Genomic DNA, 21,795 nt, shown 5'->3' with positions numbered 1-21,795 from the left:
TAGCCGTGCCAAGGAATAAAATACTTAGAAAGAAGATATAACATTTTTTTGTTTTATTATGATTAATTTCTTGTATTTGTACAAAATAATGAATAATTATACCGGGCTGAGAAAAAACAAAAAACAGTGGTTTAAGATTTAAACATGTCCTTCTGTCTTGAAGCATACTTTGAAGACATGGAACTAGTAGCATTATCCTCAGTATCCTTGAATTTGCCTGCCTTAGGTTTAATGGGCTCAGTAGACCTAGCAGCCTTGGAGTCAATGAGCTTGGAAGCCTTGGAATCACTGTGCTTTATGACCTTAGAATCAGACTTGGTTACCTTGGCTTCAATCTTGGAGAACTTGAAGTTGGACCTGATAGCCTTGGGGCCAGATTTAGTGGCCTTGGGGTCAAACTTGGTGAGTTTGACTTGAGACTTGGTGACTTTAGCTTTGGATATGGTTACCTTGGGATAACACTTGGTGATCTCGGTATCAGACTTTGTGGCCTTGGAGACTTTGGTGTTACCCTTGATGACACTGAGACCAGTTTTGGTGGCTTTGGGGTCAGACTTGGTGATTTGGACTTCGGACTGGGTGACTCTGGCTTTGGACTTGGTTGCCTTGAAATCAGACTTGGTAGCCTTGGTGTCAGACTTAGTGGCCTTGGGGTCAGATTTGGTGGTTTTGGGGTCTGGCTTGGTTATTTGAACTTCAGATTTGGGGACCTTGGCTTTGGACTTGGTTGCCTTAGGATTAGACTTGGTGACTCTGATGTCAGACTTGGTGGTCTTGGGGTCTGACTTGGTCATTTGGACTTCAGATTTGGTGACCTTGACTTCAGACTTGGTGGTCTTGGGTTTAGACTTGGTAATTTGTGCTTCAGATTTGGTGACCTTGGTTTCAGACTTGTTTGCTTTGGGATTAGACTTGGTGATTTTAGTGTCAGACTTGGTGGTTTTGGAGACTTTGGAATCAGACTTGGTGGCCTTGGAGACCTTGGTGTTAGCCTTGGTGGCCCTGAGACCACTTTTGGTGGCCTTGGGCTCAGACTTGGTGACTTTTACTTTGGATTTGGGTGCTTTGGGATCAAACTTGTTGACCTTGGTGTCAGACTTGTTGGCCTTGGAACCAAATTTGGTGGTCTTGGGGTTAGACTTGGTAATTTGGGCTTCAGATTTGATGACCTTGGCCTCAGACTTGCTTGTTTTGTGATTATACTTGGTGACCATAATGTCATACTTGGTGGCCTTGGGTTCAGATTTGTTAGCCTTGGAGTCAGACTTGGTGATTTGGGATTCAGATTTGCTGACCTTGGTTTCAGACTTGTTTGCTTTGGGATTAGACTTGGTGACCTTGGTGCAAGACTTGGTGGCCTTGGAGACCTTGGTGTCAGACTTGATTGCCTTGGAACCAGATTTGGTGACCTTGGTTTCAGACTTGATTGCCTTAGGATCAGATCTGGTGGCCTTGGCAACAGTCTTGGTGGCCCTCAGGCCACATTTGATGTGCTTGGGGTCAGACCTGGTGGCCGTTGGGTCAGTAAACTTGAGATCAGTGGGCTTGGCAACCATTGGTCGAGTGGTTTTGGCAACCTTAGAGTTACACTTGGTGATCTTGGGGCATGGGTATTTAGTGCTGACCATGGTACCTGGACATTTGGTGGCAATTTGGAGGCCAGTACTCCTGGTATTAGCATTTGCATCTGTGCATTTGGTGCTCATGCGTTTGAGTAGCTCAGACATGGAGACCTTGATGCTCAAGCCCCGGATGGCCTCAGATAGGGCCTTGATAGTTTTGATGTGGTTGGCTTGTATCTTATTTAATTCTATCTTCTTTTGCTTCTTTGCAAAGCCTGTATTTCTCAGAAACTTGGGGTCAATCCCTTTCAGAGACTTGTATCTCTGTGACTGAGGTTTCTCGATACCATTTCTTTGCCATTTGCGTGATTGCTTGTGGATGGTATGGTTCTTAGACTTAGCCGTCTTTATACCTCTGCCTGCGCTAATAGGCACTCCACGGACCAGAAGAGGCTGAGAGAGACAGAAAGAGAAAGAGAAAGAGAGAAAGAGAAACACACACATACACATACACACGCTCAAACACACAGAGGCAGGGAGAGAGGAAGTGCAGGGCAGTTGAGGATGTAACTTTTTTTTTTATCCTGAGTAATGCTTTTGTAACATTATTTATACTTTGATAAATTTGACTTAAAATTCCTTTAAAAATCAGATACTCATACTCATCAGCCAGTATGGCCTTACTATGGAATTCTAGCAGAGCAGACTGTGTTTCATCTTTGGAAGAAAATGAGAGGCAGCCATAGCAAAGCCAAGATGACCTATATTCAAGTCATGTTTCTAACATATACTGACTCTGTGACCATGGACAATGCACAAAACCTCTCAGTGCCCTAGGTTACTCTCTAAGCCTATAAGTTGCAGAGAAGGTGCTGACCTGCACTGGTAGAGAGAATGTCCATATTTAGGAGTTCTCTATACCAATGAAATCACAGGTCTTTAAAAAAAAAAAGAGAATGGATGAGGCATAGATATTGAATGATGTCTTAGTTGCCAAATCCAGTGGCTTTTTCTCAACACTCATTCACCTTGACCTCTCTGCAGCCTTAGACACTGCTGGTCACTCTCTCCTCCTTGATAATCTCTTCTCTTTAGATTTTTGGGACATCACTCTCTCTTGATTCTCCTCCTACCTATCTGACTGCTCCTTCTGTGTCTCCTTTGCTGGATCTTCAATCAGATTATGCCCCAAACCATCTCTGTCCTGGGGCCTCTTCTCTTTTTCCTCTCTACTGTTTCACTTGGTGATCTCATCAGCTCCCATGGATTCAATTATCATCTCTATGACGATGATTCTCAAATTTGCTTATCTAGCATTAACCTTTCTTCTGACCTCTAGTCTTTTAGGTATTCAGCTCCCTATGGGACATCTAGGACTGAATGTCCCATAGACATCTTAAATTCAACATATTCCAAACTGAATTCATTATCTTTCTCCCTTACCTCTTTCTAACTTTCCTATTACTGTTGAGGGTACCACCATACTCTCAGTCACCCAGTTTTGCAACCTAGATGACATCCTTAACTCTTCATTCTTTCTTACCCCTGTATCTAATCACTTACCAAGGCCTGTCAATTTTACCTTTGTAAAATCTCTCACTTACACCCCTTCTTTCCTTTGACACTGCCATCATCTAGAGCAGGCCCTCATCGACTAGCATCTAGATTATTGCAATAGCTTGCTGATTGGGCTGCTTGCCTTACTTCTCACTCCAGTTCATCCTTCACTCAGCTGTCAAAGTAATTTTCCTAAAGTACAGGTCTGACCCCCATTCAGGAAACTGTGACTGGTCATGCGATCCATCTCGTAGTATCAGTCCAGTTTCTGTTGGATTACTTTACATTCTAGAAAGTAAATTCAGAATCATCATACACTATTTTCTTTCTCAGTATTCTCGAGAAAATTTTATGACAAATGAGATAAGTGATGGGAAAAGTAGAATTTTAGAGTCTTAGATTGTTTAGAAATTCAGTGTTCTTCTTAAGGCCTATCTATGCCCTTGATCCTAATTAACTGACATGAAGCTGTTTGCTAAAGAAAGCTGATACTTTTTTTTGAGCATAGATGGATTCCAACAGAAAACTAAATTAACTTTTAGTAGACTACTTCACCTAGGCAAGGACAAGTTTATCACTCTGTTTGCAAAATATAAATTTTAATTCTTTCATTTAAAAAAAAGAATTTAACCTTTCCTTCAAAACTAAGCTAAATTAATCTGAAAGGCAAAATCAACAGATCTGCATATACAGGCTTTACTCATTGTAATTGTAATAAGATCAACTTTTTTTTGTTTCAGAAATTTAAGAATAACTTAGCAAAAAATTTAAAAGTAGTTTATACTAATAGGTGTTTTTTTTTAAATCTATGAGAAGTATTTTTGCTGATCACAGAGATGGATTTGCCAAGTACAAATCTTGCATACATTTAATAAAATTAAATTTATAAAATTTTTCATTGAAACCAAGTTTTGTAAGTATTCTCATTTAGAGTCTTTCATATGCTCTATTTGAGTGCTTTCTGGAGGACTTGGTAAAAATGTGTGTGTTTGTTTTTTGCCAGGTTGATGCTTTTTCATTTATCAATTAAATTCAATTATTAATCACCTTCTCTTTTCAAAGCTTTGCCTTTAAGTACCTTACCCATAGTAGGCTTACCTCAGTAGTCACTTATCTTTATGTGAATGTGTATGTGATTAAAATGAATTCACTGGAAATACACAATTATCAGGTCATTCACCTCAAGTATACCTGAGGAAAAAATCTTGATGTGAGTGAAAGATATTCTTATGAAAAAGCCTAATTATATCATTGGAATTTTTATTTAGAAATCACACTGCTGACCCCTGTGTGCCTTGATAAGGCTGGTAAATAGTTGGGACAAAGGACAAGTTTGTATTATACCAGTACCAGTTCTGGCGATTGTCAGAAAAAAAAGAAACTCTGTAAATTTAAACAAAATTAAAAAATTCTTAAAGAACACAGGATAGTAAAGTAATCCAATTCATCTGTTTAATAATATTTAAAAATGAGAAAGCATTGACTTTGGTTTTTCAAAGCAAGTCTGTGTGTGTGTGTGTGTGTGTGTAAGGGGTGAGGAGCATGTGCCAGTGTGTGCACGTGTATCTACTGTTTGGGCATTAAAAATGTTTTTGTTATCATAAATAAACTATATTTGACCACAGATGGAGTTTACTTTGTAGCTTACTAGTGTCCCAGGCTCTCTACTTGGGATGGGGCAAATGAATTATTCTAAAACTGTGGGAAGAAAACCCTCTATGATTTAGCAATACTTGTGTAAGAGAACATCTCTGCTTCTGTTCTCTTCTCCCCTCGGTATTCCATTGCTGGTCGTTTGTAGGAACACATTCCTAGAGAAAAATTGAGGAAAGCCCCTATTACTTTTAGTGAAGGTTGAGTGGAGGAGGTCCTTTGTTGATCCTATAGGAGGATATAGATAAGGATCCCACAGGATGGGCAGGTCTGGATGGGTGATGATGTGCATCATTGGATGAACTGTCCACATAGATGAGGTCACATATCTTTTTGAGTTTCTGAGCCACACTGACCACATACCACTGAAAGGGTATGGTATGTGGCCAGAATTGGGGCTGACAGCCACATAGCAGAAATGCTGCTAGGAAGCATGAAGCTATCATTTGGTTCCCTATCAGTAAGCATTTTTGTTCAAGAGATTTGTTAAGAAACTATTTAGTGGTTCTGGACTGGAAAGTTTTTTTCTAATAAGCATATTTGAAAAATCTAACTTTTTTTTTACAGATTTAAACAAAGTAGTGAGGATATATAGAAAAACATCTGTTAAAATATAGAAATTTAATTTCCATTGACTAGAAAACTTTCAGTTTTAACTCTTGTTTATACTCTTGTAGAATTTTTTCCCCCAAAATTATTAGTCCATTTTATTTTTTGGGGGGAAGGGGCAATAATCAAGGGGACATAATCAAATATTTCTTTGATGATTTGGAAGCCTTGCAGTACCTCTGAGACATAGAACACCAGATATGATTATACATGGTACTTCAGATAGAAATTTTAGGAGGCTGGTTTAAGAATATAAAAACTCTAAAGTAAACTCCATTTTAAATCCCTATTATTGATGTTTTTGCTTCTTTCTAATGAAAATGGACTGTAGCAAAAATTCTAGTTAAACAAAGGCCCTAATTGACTGTTCTTTGTAATTACCCACAATCCTTTTCCTTTACCATTTTCTAAAGACAAAGCTATTTTTTCTTCTTTCTGGCTTTCATAAGAAGAAAGAAAAGTTTATTGGACACATAAACTTACTAGTAACGTTGAAGGCCATGTTTTCTTTTTCAGGCTTCTTTCATAACACCTATTTCAGAGGAACTCCAAAAATACTTATTGGCAAATGTAAAACAAGATAACTAAAAAGAATTCATAGACTTTTTATCTAATATTTTCTGCCTTCAAAACAGTGTATAAACCTAATTTGTCTCACTTCCTCAAATCTCTTCCCATTCTATTCTCTGCTACATACAGCTACCAAAGTGATTTTCCTAAAGGATATGTCTGATTCTGTCTCCTCCCCGCCCCACCCCCCGCCCCCTGCAACTCAATTAACTGCAGTTGCTCCCTATTGCCTCTGAGGAAAAAAAAATAGTCCTCTGTTTAGATTTTAAAGCCTTTACCCTTCTGTCTCAACGTTTCTTTCCAACTTATACTTTACTCTTCCTCCTGAACTTTGCAATAAAGCTTCATTAGCCTTCGAGCTATTCCTTTCCAAATATGTACTATGTTCCAGGCATTCCATCACTCGACTTCATACTTTTGTACTGGCCTTCTCCTATGCCTGGAACATATACCTTCCTCGTTATTCACCTCATAGACTCCCTGTTTTCCTTTAAGATGCAGCTAAAGATCCACTTCCTACAGAAAGCTTTTCCAGATCCCCCAACTACTAGTGTCTTTATATTTAACTATTTGTATTATATTCTGTCCTTTTTATTTTTATTCAGTGTATACTGAATGTGAACTTGTTATCTTCCTCCATTAGAATGTCAGATCCTCACAAATAGGAATAGTTTTATTTTTTTTAGCCCCTAGTGCCTATAGCATATAGTAGACACTTAATAAATTCTTGTTGATTGATGAGTCATTGTGATAAACAGAATTATTTTTTCAAACAGGCAAGAATTAGCAAGAATTCATAATGAACTTGGGGATTTTTAAAATTGCATCTTGTTTTAAGTGTACTAATTAAAATTACTAAAAATTCTATAAAATGTGTTTTTTAAACAAAACACAAGGAGGGGGGAGAGAGAAATAGTGACAGATGCTGTAGAGAGGTCAAGAAGAATGAGGCCTAGATTACAGCAAGAAGGAAGGTCTTTGGTGATCTCCAAGAAAACAGTTTCATTAAAGGATTTGGGGCAAGAGCCAGGTGTGTAACAGGCTAGAGAGGGAACAGATGGTGAGGAAGTGTAGCTCACATGTTGGAAAAGTTGAGTAACAAAGGAAGAAGGAGGACAAGGGTAGTAGTTACAGTGATTAACAGGACAGGGTTCAACCCATTTTTATGTGCATTTTCAACAGTTCTTTTGTATTTACCAGTTCTATGTCAGTTATTATAGCTTCTTTGTCAGTAAGCTAAGAGACTATGTACTCCATTCTAATTAAACATTTAAGCAGCATGCCCCAAACCACAAATTCCTATAAAAATGTAATGCATAACAAAAAATTAAATAGACCTTACTATATTTCTTTTTGGCCCATAAGTTGATTTCTGAGAATTCACATTCTACCTGAAGAAATAAGGTGTCTGTGCATAAAATTTTTCATAACAATTCAAGACAGTATATGATTAAGTGGATTCTATCACTGTAGAATGCAATTCTGGTCTAAGCTTTCCCCCTCTAATTCAGATCTGTTTGCTAGCCTTACAGATTTAGTAATACTGAATTGCTTCCAGATTTGGAAAAAAGACACAGAAGGTTTATATAACTGCTACTTATGAAAATCTTTAATAATTTACTTCTACAACCAAAAATCCATCATTGTCCTAGACCAGCTATGAACTTTCAGAAGCTGAAGAGCTTTGGATATTTGAAGTGTATTGGAATCTGAAGCCTTGACTCAACAGTGCAGTTCCAGAAGATGAATATCCCTTTATGTCAGAACATGAGCAATGTCATCTTGGTTCCCCAGTTTTTCTTCAGATTTTAGCTTGTATTTCTTTTGCAATATCAAATTGATAATTATTGACATTTTCCCCCTACCTAATTCAATTGGGCAAACCATTTTGACCAGATTCTTAAGTGCTAGCTCCCAGACTATCCTGCTGACTTTCTCATAGAGTTGGAAATAAGGAGAAGCTTAAGAATCAAAAATAGTATCATGGTCACTACTGGGAAATGAAAACTTTCCCCTAAGTGCTGAAGCAGCAGAACTACAGAAAGACTGAGTAATATTCTGAATGAGGCTACAGTGACATTCTGATGTTTGGAACACAGCATTAGTTACTAGGATAGTGTGTGAGGTGAATTCCTACTGTCCTGGAAAACACCCATTTAGATCACACCACCCAAGACTGAAACAGAAACCATCATTTGCTTTTAGGGACACTCTCTGGCTTTGCAGATGAGTAATATAAGTGAACTGGTATGTAAACCATTTAGGAAGAAAAAAAGACTATTGTGAACATCTAGAACTAGAATTAATCCTGTTCAATTACACACACAACTCTTAAATTCTACTCTTGGACTAACTGTACTGCTGGAAAAAGCACTGGCCTTGGAGCCAGGACGTCTTGATTAGACTCCTGGCGTCAGCCAATGCTAGGCTGTGGGGTGTAGGCAAGTGACTTAAATTTTCTGAACCTCACTTTCTTCACCTATAAATGGGGATGATAATATCTGTATGACTTACTTTAAAGGTGTTTCAAGAAAAGTGCCCTATAAACTTTCAAGTAAAGTGTCCCATAAAGATGAGGGTTTTTTTTTTAACAGAAGGCATTAGCTTTCCAACTGAAGATTCAGATGCTACTTCTGCCATTTATACCTGTGTGATTGGGCAAAACACTCAAACCCCCTAAACCTCAGCTTCCTCATTTGTGACATGAGACATATGGCCTCGAAGGTCCCTGTCAGCAATAAAGTCATAAGCCTGTGAATACCTACATAGGAATTCAAGGTTTCTGATTCTGACTCTTTATTCAAACTCCTACAAATTTGCTTCTTCTCCCTGTGAAGCTTTTCCATGATTGACCCTTAGAAAATGGTATTTTAAACAAATGGTATATGTTTCAATATCAAGAAATTTAATGTCTTGCATATTTAACTGCTTTCTCAATTAATGGTATATTTTATATCATAATTGTCTGCTGACCTTGCCTTGATTGTAAGGCCCCAAAGAAACAATGGATTCTTTTTTCCTACCTGGTATGACACTAACAGATAAGGGATAGGACAAAAATAACATAGCAATAAAAATGAAGCAAGCCGTTGCCTCATCTATAGACCTGTCAGTTGGGTGAATTTTTCACTCTTATATTGGCAGTGCTATATTTGGATGCCATCTAATAAGAACATATACTTTATGTTCTGCCAGGGTAGAGAGGGGGTGTGGGGAGGAACTTTGTTTCAAAGTACCATGCCTGTTTTGAGTGGAAGGGAGATTGTTATTGCCAAAATGAAACATTTACATGTCAGATATAAACAATTGTGTGCATATCACAGCCAATCCATCTGTAGAATATGCCACATACCAATCTTCTTTCCTTGAATTTGGCCTAGGATCTGTAAGAAAAATTTTAGTACTCTCTTCTCCCTCAAATATTCAGTGTTTAGTATTTTTTCCCTTCATTCCATCCATGGCTTTCAAACTTCAGAGATGACCCTTTGTAGTTAGAAACAGCAAGTTTATCCTCTGGTAAAAGTTTATCAAATTCTTTTTTCTTAAAACAAATAAGCAAACAAAAAACAGTTTTCAAACAAAAGAGACTCATATTGGAAACCATTGTGTTTTGATTTCCCTGAGTTAGGCTTATGATTGTCAAGAAATAGAAGGTTTGTACCCAAAGAACACTGCTCAGTAAATCTAAAAATGATCAAGCATCATTTCCTCCATTAAGAGCATCATGAAAATAATAATTTCTCCATGTAGTAATGTTCTGAAAGAAATCAAGGCAAAACCAAAGATAACTTGAGTGGGCTGACATATAAAAGTCATCTAAATCAGAGGTTTTAAATACCTAGCCTGCATGTAGTATAAGCCAGCAACACTCTGACAGCAGCTTGAACCAGATTAAAATATAGTTGGGAAATATCAAAATAAATAGCAATACAATTCAACTTAGGTAACATTACATTTTAAAATGGAATCTATATGCAGCCCACAAGTATCCCTTTATATGGATTAGAGGGCTCTGTTTCTATTTGAGTGTGATACTACTGCTATAAACGATGATGATGATGATGAAGACAACAGAAGCTGACTTTTTGTAGCATTTTTAGATTTATAGCACTATTTTATTTGATCCTCACAACAACCCTGTAAGGTAGATAACCATTATCCCCAATTCACAGATAAGGAAATTAAGTCTCAGAAAAATGAACTCACTTGCCCAAGATTCCACAGCTAGTAAGTGTCCAAATCAGGACTTAAACCTATATCCTTTGTCTCTGAATCTAGGCCTTTTTACATGCTGTCTTCTTTAATGCTAGAATCATTCAATCAATCAGTAAGTATGTTAAGCATTGAGGACGAGAATAAAAGAATCTTTGACCTCCAGGAACTTACATTCTGACAAAGGAGACAACACATGTGTATATATGTGTGTATATACACATACATACATGCACAAAATATATGCATTCACATATGTAAATTTTGAATATGTGTACACAGCTTGAAGGATCAGGAAAGGCTTCAGAAAGAAAATGGGACTTGAGCTGAGTCTTCAAGGAAATTAGAGATTCTGAGAGGCTCAGATAAAGAGGAAAGACATTTCAGATATGGGGGACAGCTAGTCTAAAGGCGTGGAGATGATGTGTAGGGCCATGAGAAGGCCAGAAGGGTTGTGTTGCAGTGTTTCCAGAGAGGGTGTTGTATAGGAAGACTGGAAAGGTAGAGGGGGCCAGGTTCTGAATGGAATTAAATGTCAATTAGAAATCATATTTGATCCTAGAAGAAATGGAGAGGCACTAGAGTTTATTGAAGGAGGTGAGAATGACCCACACTATCAGTTATACTGTCTTGGCTCTGGGGAGAGACTTGAAGTGGGAGGTCAAATACAAGACTATAGCAGTGGGGAGTGCTGAAGGCCTGAAGAAAGAGAATGGGATATATGTAAAAGATAGAAACAACAAAATTTGTCAACTTATTGGATTCGTGGGGTTAGTGTGAGGGAGGGTGAGCAGTTGAGGATAACACCAAGATTGAAACCTTGTGTGACTAGAGAAATGATGACATTGACGGGAAAATTCAGAAGGAACAATTTTTGGGGAAAGATAATGAGTTCTATTTTGAACATGTCAGGTTGAAGATATCTATGGGACATCTAGTCAGGAATGTACAGTATATAATTTTTGATACAGAACTAGAACTTACAGGAGAGAATAGGGCTGAATCTAGAGATCTGGAAGTTGTCTGCATAGAGATGGTAATTGAACCTATGAGAGCTAATTATGAGAATGTAGAAAGAAAAAAAAAACAGGACAGAAGCAGGCTTTGGGATACATCCACAGACAAGAAGTGTTCCATGGGTGATGAATCAGCAAGGAAGCCTGAAAAGAAATGATGAGACAGGAAGGAGAACTGAGATAGAACAATGTCATGAAAATTCAGAGAGAAAACATATGGGAAGAAAGGTGGTCAGTAGTGCCAGATGCTACAGAGAGATCAAGAAGTCTGAGGGCTTGAGAAAAGGCCATTAAATATGGCAATTAAGAAAATCATTCGTAAATTTAGAGATAACAATTTGAGTGGTAAGATTGGAAATTATATTGCAAAGGATATAAAAGAGAGTGAAAGAAGTGAGAGAAGTTTTTTCAGAGTGGGCTGGGAATACAGGACAATAGTTAGCAGGGATATTGAATCTAATAAGTTTGCTTTTGGATGAAAGCGACATGTTTGTTGGTGGCAGGGGAGGAATCATTAACTAGAAGAAATTTAAAATATATGGGCATATTAAAAATAGGTTGTGCTCCAAGAGTAGATATGTAACTTAGTTATTTGAAACTACGTATGCATGTTCCCAGAGAAATAAAAATCTCGCTAGGTTTCCAGGTCATCTCAAAGACAACAATTTAACCTACAGTATAACTGAAGAGTGGTGATAATGGCTCACATTTACATTGTGTTTCACAGTTTACAAAGTTAATTTCCTCACAACAATCTACTGCGGAGAAAGTTCAAATAGCATTGTCCCCATTTCACAGACTACAAAACTGAGGTTCAGGGAGGTGATTTGTTCACAACTACAAAGAGTTTAGACTAGAATTGAGTTCTCCCATGCTCCTTCCACTCCACCATGAGTGTTATAGAATATCATGGTCATGTATCATAATGGAAACTGCATACCAGGTTCCTACTGGAGATGCCAGGAGTACATCTTGTACAACTCCAATCCCAGTGATACATCCCCTTCGTTCAATTCCTTCTGTGGGGATTTTTCCCTATTGTTTTACCATCTGCTTCCTGCATGGGTTTCTAACTGGGTAGGAGGGTTATTCTGATTCTGGGAGTTCCCTGGCAGAGGAGTATGGATGAGACTTGGAGGAGATGTCTCACATGTTATAAGGAATGAGGGTTCTGACAGCTGAACAGGATGCAGAGAGCTTGGCTGAGGCTCTGAAAGGTGAATGAGGAGCTAAATGAGGAACTGTGTGTGCATCTGTGTTGAGGGGTCCTCTGGCAGCACATATTGGGGTTCACATGGAGGTAAGGGAGTGGCCTTCTAGTGCTAGTGAGTTCCATTGGGGTAGAGGAGTATTGCAGAGGTCAGGTCAAAGACTTTGGTTATCAGTTCACTTAAGTAGCGATAGTTATGTCTCTTCTAGCAGTGAGATGAAGACACAGTGGTAGTGACCTATCACATGTACATATACACATACGCATGCATATATGTAAGTTATGCTCGTTGCTAATAGACCGTCTCATCTTTCTATTCACTTTTGTCTGATTTTCAGGGAAATCCTAGTCTGTGGAGAAATTTTTAGGGAATTTACTGAGTAGAATTGTTAACCAAGTATTGGTTAGATGTAAGTTGAGCCACTGTTCATTTTTATAAACAGCAGTGGAGGGTAGCAGTGGTGATCTGGAGCCAAGGCAGAGATTGAGTATCATGCTCCATTCTGGTAAATCTCCACATTATGAGTGATCTATAATGATGTTATGGTGAATACAATGTTATGGTGAAGTAACTTTAAGTATGTCATTGTGCATGATGCCTAACTCTACTTTTAATAAGCTCTAATTACATGAACCTTCAAAACTGATCCCCAAAGCACAATCATATCCAACTCGCTGCTTCAAAATCGTGTTGAAACTTATTCTTGAGACATGAAGGTTAAAACATATTCCTGGGGCCTAGGTCTACTGGTTACAGTCACTGTGCTTTGAGATAGCAGAATAGAAATATCCTTGATAAGGCCTACTTTTTTTTTTATTCCTAATGCTCATAAAGCTCTGTTGTTCTCAGAAATTGGGTCAAACTAACCCCAAGAGGTGGTAGAGAAAAATAATAGTCCCTTCTTGAGTTGATTCAAGTAGAGTTTTCACCATCAAAAGATTAAATAATTTGATTCACTTGGATTTTGAAGCTCAGCTGACTCAGGAATTTAGGTCTATATTACCTCAAGTCAAGAAATTCTGAAGTAACCAGGAGCCAGTGACAGGTAATGTCTGAGTAAAGACCCGAATCTCTGCTTTACTGTGGGAAAAAGGCGTCCATTTACAATATGCTGTACTGACACTGTTCCACAAAATTTTAGACTGGTTGATATATGGCATTAGTCCTGAAAATAAGAAGCACTGTTTAGTAAATCAGATGCTAGCGATTTAGAGGGCAGACTTTACAGGTCTCTGATTAGGAAGTGGATTTTGGAAACAAAGTGTCTTAATGCTTTGGGATTTCAGCCTGGTTGTTTTTGTTGCGTTTTGTCTCAAGTTCTCACTAACAGTCCAGAATATAATATTCAATCATTCTACTTATTGTTTTATTTTTCTTCTAGCTATAATTCCAGCTGTAGGGGCACATTTTAATTTCTAAGGTCTGGAGCATTGTCATTTTGCCCAGTTGGGATTTGATTTATAGTTTGTACTTTATAGAATTTACTGTGTGGTATTAACTTTTCTATTATGAATACTGTCACAGGCTGGGTAATTCCTGATCTCAGTATTCTTTATATAATATGAGGAAAATATAATGTCCTATTTATATAATTTAACCAGATTATAGGAGCAAATTACATGCTTTGCTTGGAGACCTGAAAATATTTTATATTCCTTTCTAAAATGCTTAATTTATTCCCAGGAAACTACTCTTTTATCTCATTTTATGTTAGCAGACTTGATAAGAACAAAACACTGGGCATAGAGTACCTGGTTACAGAATTTCTGGTTTCCATTATCTTCTTTTATTCTATTGCTATCTTCATAGACCTCTTCCTTTTTCCAAGAACTAAGTATTAGTTTAGAGGATAAGAGTCCAGTTGTCCTCTTATCGATACCACCCACCTATTCCCAGATAATGGTCCCTTTGGGTGACTGTTCAGCCTCTTATTTATATCTAATCCACATTCCTGGCCTGATTTCCCCCCTCACCTTCAAACCCCAATCCACACCAAAACAAAACAAAACCAACTAACTATTGCAATTACCAAGGCTTGTTTCCTCATAAAGATCTGCCCTGCTGAGACATCTGGAACTAGAGCTCTTTCACTGGTCTCAGGCAGAGATTTCATCATGTATGCATATGTCTTTTTGGAAGCAGATGATACGAGATGGTTGGATGCTGACCAGTGCCTCTTATGGTGTATTTGTTTGTATCTTATATGCAAATTCATAAATACATTTTATAAATGTAAATTCATAAATATATTCATGTATGTAAGCTACTAACTAAACATGTTTTACAAGTAATAAGGGGTCCAAAAAGCTGAAAAGGCTCTGAGAACCTAACCGGTAAATCGCAGATACCAGACCATGGTATAAATAGTTCTGCCATTTTAGTAAAGACTGTTTACAGTAAAAAAAAAAAAAACTAGATATTGATAAAATATTCAATTCAAATATATTAATTGGAAAAAAATTTCATTTGCATGCTAAACCCTTTAAGATGATAGGAATTATATCTTCTTTAGGGTGAATTGTTGATAGATCATATTGTTGTTGTTGTCCAGTCATTTTAGTCATGCCCAACTCTTCATGACCCCATTTGAAGTTTTCTTGGCAAAGATGCTGGAGTGGTTGGCCATTTCCTTCTGCGCAATAAGTCTTATTGGAATAGAGAAAATGAAAAATAATTGGAAGCCAACAGGGTTCTAGCTGTTTTCTTTTTTGTCTATTACCAAACAGGGGAAAGAGAATAAACATTTATGTAAAACCTACTATGTGCCAGGTACCATATTAAGAGCCTTATAAATATTATTTCATCTGATCCTCACAATAACTTTTCAGGATAGGTACTATTTTTACTCTCATTTTACAGTTGAGGAAACTGAGTCAGACAGGTCAAGTGACTTGCCCAGGGTCACACAGCTAGTAAGTGTGTGATGCTAGATATAAATTCAGGTTTTCCTGACTCCAGTCCCCACTGCTCTACTGCACCACCTAGGTGCCTCATATAGTTATTGAACAGAAGGCAAAGGCGACTCTTCTAAACTTTTTCTTGCAGGTTCAGACTGTTCACGTCCCAAGAACTTCTACATAGAAAAAATGTGTAGGATCTGCAATTTTCTTGTATAGGAAACAACCTACTGGGAAGCTTCTCCACCTACACAGACCACAGCCTATCTATGACTTAACAACTAAGTCCTTAGGAGTTGCCTGAGGGCCTGGGGGGGGGTGCAGTTAAATTTTCAGTGTGAGCATTTACACCTTGGCAAGCAACAAATCAGGACGTGATTTATCATTTTGTTGATTGTCTAGACTTAAGCGATGAACAAAATGTAAATAATAAACTTTAAAATGTGTACATTTTCTCTCCTTCTCCTCCCTCAGCCTCCCCCAGCCTCCTGCAGCTAGTTGTTAAAAATTTATGAGCACACCCCTGAATAAGACATAGAAATTGACTTGTTCAGGGTCATACAACTAGTAAATTTACCAGAGGCAGGATTTTAATCGAGATCTTTCTAACTCCAAATCTAACCTTCTATTCAGTACCCAGGCTTTCTTTACATGAAATAAACCTGTAGAAATAAATAGAGGAATTAGATTATATTATTCTATGACTATGAGAAGTTGTATCATGCACAAGTCAGTCATTCAAGAAGCATTTATTAAGTGCCTACAATGTGCCAGGCACTGTGCTAAGTACTAGGGAGGCAAAGAAAGGCAAAAACAAAGTCCTTGCCCTCAAGGAGCTCGCTCACATTCTTAATGGGGGAAACAATGCAAATGATGATGCACGTGGGGCAGGTAGGTGCGACAGGGGACAGAGGCCAGGCCTGCAGTTGGCAGGACTCATCTTCCTGAGTTCAAATACGACCTCAGACCCTTATTAGCTGTGTGACCCTGGGAAAATCGCTTAACCCTGTTTGCCTCAGTTTCCTCATCAGTAAAATGATCTGGCAAACCACTCCAGTATCTGCCAAGAAAACCCCAAGGGGGGAGGGGGCTCACAGAGAGGCAAACACGACTGAAATGACTCGACAACAACAACTACAATGCACATACAAAATACATACGGGCTAATGGGAAGTTATCTGAGAGGGAAGGCGCTAGCAGGCACAGCTGAGTCTTAAAGGAAGCTAGTAAAGCCAGGAGGTCGAGGTAAGGAGAGCTCGAATTCCAGGCATGAGGAGCAGCCAGGAATAGAGTCAGAAGATGGTGTGTCCTGTGTGGGAGAGCAAAAATCCAGCAATTGCTGGATTGTTGTGAAAGGGAGTAAAATATAAAAGACTAGAAAGGTACCAGATTGTGAAGGACTTTAAAAGCCAACAGAATATACTTGATCTTGAAGGTAATAGGAAGCCACTGGAATTTACTGGGGAGGAGGGTGGGAGACCACATTGTCCCTGTGCCTCAGGAAACTTGATTTTTAAAACTTGTGTGGGGGATGGATTGAATTGAGGGGAGATGAGGCAGGAAGACTTGAGATACATTGGAGTAGGGAAATGACAATGAATTATTTATGATGATTTGAGTGTAATTAAGTGTTTAGGGGCAGCTATAGCAATTCAGTACTAAGTTTCTTAGTTTTCTTACTGGTTCTACCGGTAAGAGGATTTGGTTCTGCACGATTTATTATGTACTTCCAGTAGGTTGTACTAAATAGCCTCCAACTGCCCTTCTAGCTCTTATATTTTATAACTCCGTCCCTCAGACCTCTGGAAACAGGAATGTAGGCTAAGAAGCAAAATCATTCACCTCAGAAGCTTAAAATGTGTTTCACAGGGTTTTGGTAGGAAAGCGCTTTGCAAGTGGTATATAAATTTAGGTGGTTATTATTATTTTTTGTGAAGTATAGATTGATTTGTTTTTCCTTTTTTTTTTTTTAAATGGGACTGCTTCCCCTTCCACATAGTAAATGGGGGTGGGGGGGGAGTTTCAAAGGCAGAGAAAAATATACCCCTAGGATATATATGTTTGTATTTACATATGCATGCATGTATGTATGTATATGTGTGCATACAATTAGATCCACATATACTTACATGTGGATCTAAATGTGTATCAGAAATATTTGCTCATTGCTATGCTTCATATTCTAATTTCTATGTGCTCTGTAGATAAGTTAGGGACATAATTCAGAAAACAACATTTGAGTGCATATTCAAATACATCAGTTATAGGATAAAGCTTATCTTGTTGCATGGTCCATTTGTCCGTAATTTTATTTTAAGATCTTTTTTTTGGGAGGGAGGAGGACAGAGAGTAACAACCATGCTTGTGATTTCATTTCTACAAGGAACTGCCAGTGTAGAAACTCCCTTCATCAAAGCATATCAGTCACTTCTCTGTAACTTAGAGATAAATAGAGTCGTCAGGGCCATGGAGAGAATAAGTGACGTACCCTGGGTCGTGTAGCCCCTGTGTATGCATCTGAGGCAGCACCCTTTAACACCAAATTTCCTGCCTCCAACATTCTCTTCACTAGATTGCAGTGCCTCTATGTTTACTTAAGACTGTAGAATTATACTTTGAGGGAAATACAGAATTATAGGACCTAGTAAACAATTTTTCAAAAGATGTGCAAATAGCTTTTAATAAAAAAAAAACCTCATGATTTTTAATGCGTTTTTTTTCCCCAGCTACAAATAGAACCCGAAATGATTTCATCAAATAAAAGCTAGTCTGAGAGAGGGAAAGCCAATCAGAAGTGAGCCATACTGTGTTACAGAGAGGAGGGAAGTTGAATGCAAACAGACTTGTGGGAAACTCTACAAGAGGAAGTAATTCAGCCTCCTCATCAGTCACTGCTGTTTGATTTACACTTTAGTAGTTTACAAGTGGCTGCCAAGTTATGTCTAAGGCCTAAATCCTGAGAGATTTCTTTTCTAGTTTCATTATGTATCAGTAATGGCCATAGCAAAGGAGGCAAGTCAAGGGGAAAAAATGTCAGGGAAATTAAAAGACAAGTAAGACTGAAGTAAGCAGTATAGAATGATATGGGAATGCAGTTTTACATAATAAAATGTTCTTCTCTAATGAAAAAAGCACTGAGCCAAGAGTCAGGAATCCTATGTTATTTCTCTGGCATTGCTGTGTGATGTTATGCAAACCACTCTGTGCTTGTTTTCTTATCTGCACAGTTATGGGGTTGGACTCTGCCATTGTTCAAGTTTTATGATTCTGTAATTCTAGTTACTTTTCAGACTGTTTCTCTGCTTTTGCTTTTGAGGTGGGAAAGCATCACACTACTCCCTTCAAAGTCATAATATGGATCCGGCCTCTTTCCATTACTCCTCTGAGATGCTATGAATTTGGGGAAGCTTAACTCAAGTATTATTTGCTTTGTGAAGCATTCCCTTGTTCCCACTCCATCAATAATGACTTGGATTTTTTTGTGAGACCTCCTAAAGCCCCTCCTAAAACTTATTTGTTCTCTAATATCTTTGCCAAGTTTTGTTTTGTATAGATAGTTATTGATGTATTGTGTCATAGTTGTCTCTGTGTTGTTTCCTGTATTCCATACTGAGCATAGTGCTCTGCATATAGTGTTTTGCACACAGTGATCTATATAAAGTAGGAACTTTTATTGAGTTGAATTTTGTCTTTCTTTGTACAATGCTCTATGTTACATCTGTGGGAGGAATAACTGAATTTTTTTCCTATAATTCTGTATCACAGTGGGAATTAGTGGACTATTGAAAATTTATGGGGTATGATTGGTAATGTCTGATGTGAATGGAGGTAGTATGGGGTTGGGGAAAGCATTATACTTGGAGTCCAGAGATTTGGGTTTGAATCCTGATGCTGCTACCTATGTGACTTTGAAAAAGTAACTTCTCTCTTGACTGTAGTTTACTCATCTGCAAGAGAGGTTTTTTACTAAATTCTGTGATCCTATGAATGCTGCATCATCAGTATTTCATAGAATAGGTCACTGTGAGATGTTAAGGTAGAAGATATTGAACCTGACAACTTGAATAACATGAGGGAAATTTCCCTGGGATGTTCTTATGGCTCTGGGGCAACAGGAAATAGCTTAAAATTGGTGCCATAGTAGCGCCACTTCTGCACGATAGTGAGAAAGGTCTAGTATTCCCTAAGTCAGGCCAGTCTGTACATTGTAGTGAATGGATGGCATGGTAAGAGTTAGTCCATGTGTGTATCAGTCTAAGAGTAGGAATAGTGGAACAGTCTGTAGTACTCACCATGTGTGGCCCTTTGTCTTTCTTCCTTTGTATTGTCATTGTGGCAAATGAGGATGTTCACTGGTGTCATTGGTGTCTATGTCCATCTAGGTTCCTTGCTTATGCTGCTGTGGAGCCCATAAATGCATTAGAATTGGGGTCAGCAGTGATGAAAACTGTGATAAAATTTAGCTTTGAATCACCTATCAGAATTGTATCAGCTAGACTCGTTCTATATTTTCCAGTGCCTAGAGAATGGATACTTGGGAGAAGACTTCAGGAAGATGAAATTCTTTTCCGCATCTCTAAACCCCTTTTGTGCACACTCATCCCCTTTTGTGAAGGCAAAACCCTTGTCCTGTACCTTTGATCCAGTCTCCTTTGTCTTCTCTTTGGCCTCAAGCCATTGATCATTCTTGTCCTCTCAATGGTTCCCCATCCTAGGAGGAAAAAATACCTTTCCTTACTCCTAATAGTTCCTCAAGACTTCATCCTATCTTTCCTCTTTATTATTGTCAAGACTTGTAAAAATAATTTCATCCACTGTGCATAGCACTCCGCTTAGCTACTGGGACTGCAAAGACCAAAACAAAATGGTCTATGCCATTTAAGAATCACTTATTTTACTGTCAGTAGTCAAACTAGATAAGTAAATAGAATATAACTTCATGAAGGAGAGAGCCCTAACAACTATAGGTGCCTGAAAGGCTTCTTCTCAGAGATAGTACCTGAGTTGACTCTTGAAGAAAGTTAAGCAATCTAAGAGGGGATGGTGAGGAGGTAATGCATTGCATGAGTGTGGGACAGCCTGTGCAAAGATGAAGTGGCAGTAGAGGGGATGTCAAGTTTGGAGAGGAAGTAAGGAGGATAGTTTGGTTGGAATGTAGATATTCTGAAGAAGAGAAATATAAAATGTCTGGAAAGGTAGACTGGAATCAGACTGTGAGGTGACATTCAAAGGAGTTGACATTTTATCCCAAAGGCAATAGGCAGCCACCAAAAGTCTTTTGTTTGTTTTTAAATCTTTTCTTAAAGTCTTTTTATATCTTATTCACTTCCCTAAATCCTTTTTTTCTCCCTATCTGTAGGAATCTTCCCTTGTAACAAAGATATACAGTTAAGCAGAACAAATCAATGTATTGTCATGAAGCAATGGATGCCTCATTCTGCACCACTGTCCTACCTCTGCTCTTCCCAGAGGCTAGAGGCATGCTTCACAGTTATTCTTCTGAAGTCACAATTAATTACTGCATTAATCAGAGTTCTGATATCTTTAAATGTTATTTTCCTTTATGTATTTGTGATCATATAAACTCTTCTACTGGTTTTGCCAAGAGGCAAAAGTTTCTTTGAATTCTTTATTTTTTCATCTCTTACAGTGAAAATAATATCCAGTTACATTCATAGACTATAATTGTGCAGCCATTCCACAATCATTGGGTACTCCCTTTCCATCCAGTTCTTTGCTACTCCAAAAATTGGTTCTAAAAATGTTTGTGGGAGCAGCTATGTAGTATAGTGTATAGAGCAGTGGCCCTGGAGTCAGGAGGACCTGAGTTCAAATCCAACCTCAGACACTTGACACTTACTAGCTGTGTGTCCTTGGGCAAGTCACTTAACCCCAATTGCCTCACAAAAAAAAAATGTGTATATATGGTACCTTACCTCTGTCTTTTACTTCTTGAGGTATATGTCTAGTGCAGCAAAAGATTCTTGAACAGGGTCACACTTATGATTTAAGAATTTGCTTTTGGCAGCTATGTCAGAGCTATATTGGAGAAAAGAGAGATGGGCAGGTGAGACACCAATCAGGAGGCTTTCACAATAGCCTAGGCAAGAAGTGAAGATAGTCTTAACTAGGGTGTTGACCATGTGAATGATGAGAAGGAGATGGAGTCAAAAGATATTGTGGAGATACAATATATAAAACTCAACAACTAATTAAAATTAGAGGAGAGTTGTTAAGGGAGACTGGAGAGTCAAAAATGACTCTGAGGTTAGGAATCTGCAGGGCTGGAAGGATAGGGATGTCTTGAACAGAAATAGGAAAGTTTTGAAGACGGACAAGTTTAGGGGAGAAGACATTGAGTTATGTTTTGGACATGATGTGTTAAGCAATCTTTATAACATCCAGTTGAAAAAACAAACGTATAACTGAAGGTCAGGAAAGGGATTAGGCAGGGCTTTGTATAGATTTGAGGATCTACAGTAGTCAATACTATTGATCATTTCTTGTT

At 38.2% G+C, this 21,795-nt stretch overlaps 2 protein-coding genes across 2 annotated transcripts in view; one reads left to right on the top strand and one right to left on the bottom strand.

The window, feature by feature from the left end:
- The window catches only part of ADGRV1 (adhesion G protein-coupled receptor V1), a 712,618-nt gene that overhangs the window by 320,847 nt on the left and 369,976 nt on the right, over positions 1 to 21,795 (top strand).
- The window catches only part of LOC144457183 (uncharacterized), a 43,889-nt gene continuing 22,201 nt past the window's right edge, over positions 108 to 21,795 (bottom strand). Inside the window, exon 3 of the mRNA XM_078154518.1 lies at positions 108 to 2,015. Within this exon, the coding sequence (XP_078010644.1) occupies positions 132 to 2,015 (1,884 nt within the window). The 3' untranslated portion in view covers positions 108 to 131. The remainder of the gene's footprint in view (positions 2,016 to 21,795) is intronic.

The sequence above is a fragment of the Phascolarctos cinereus genome, unplaced genomic scaffold (assembly GCF_003287225.1).
Source record: "Phascolarctos cinereus isolate Bilbo 61053 unplaced genomic scaffold, phaCin_HiC Scaffold_4;HRSCAF=312, whole genome shotgun sequence".
Lineage (NCBI taxonomy): Eukaryota > Metazoa > Chordata > Mammalia > Diprotodontia > Phascolarctidae > Phascolarctos > Phascolarctos cinereus.
This window is presented reverse-complemented; position numbering and strand designations above follow the sequence as displayed.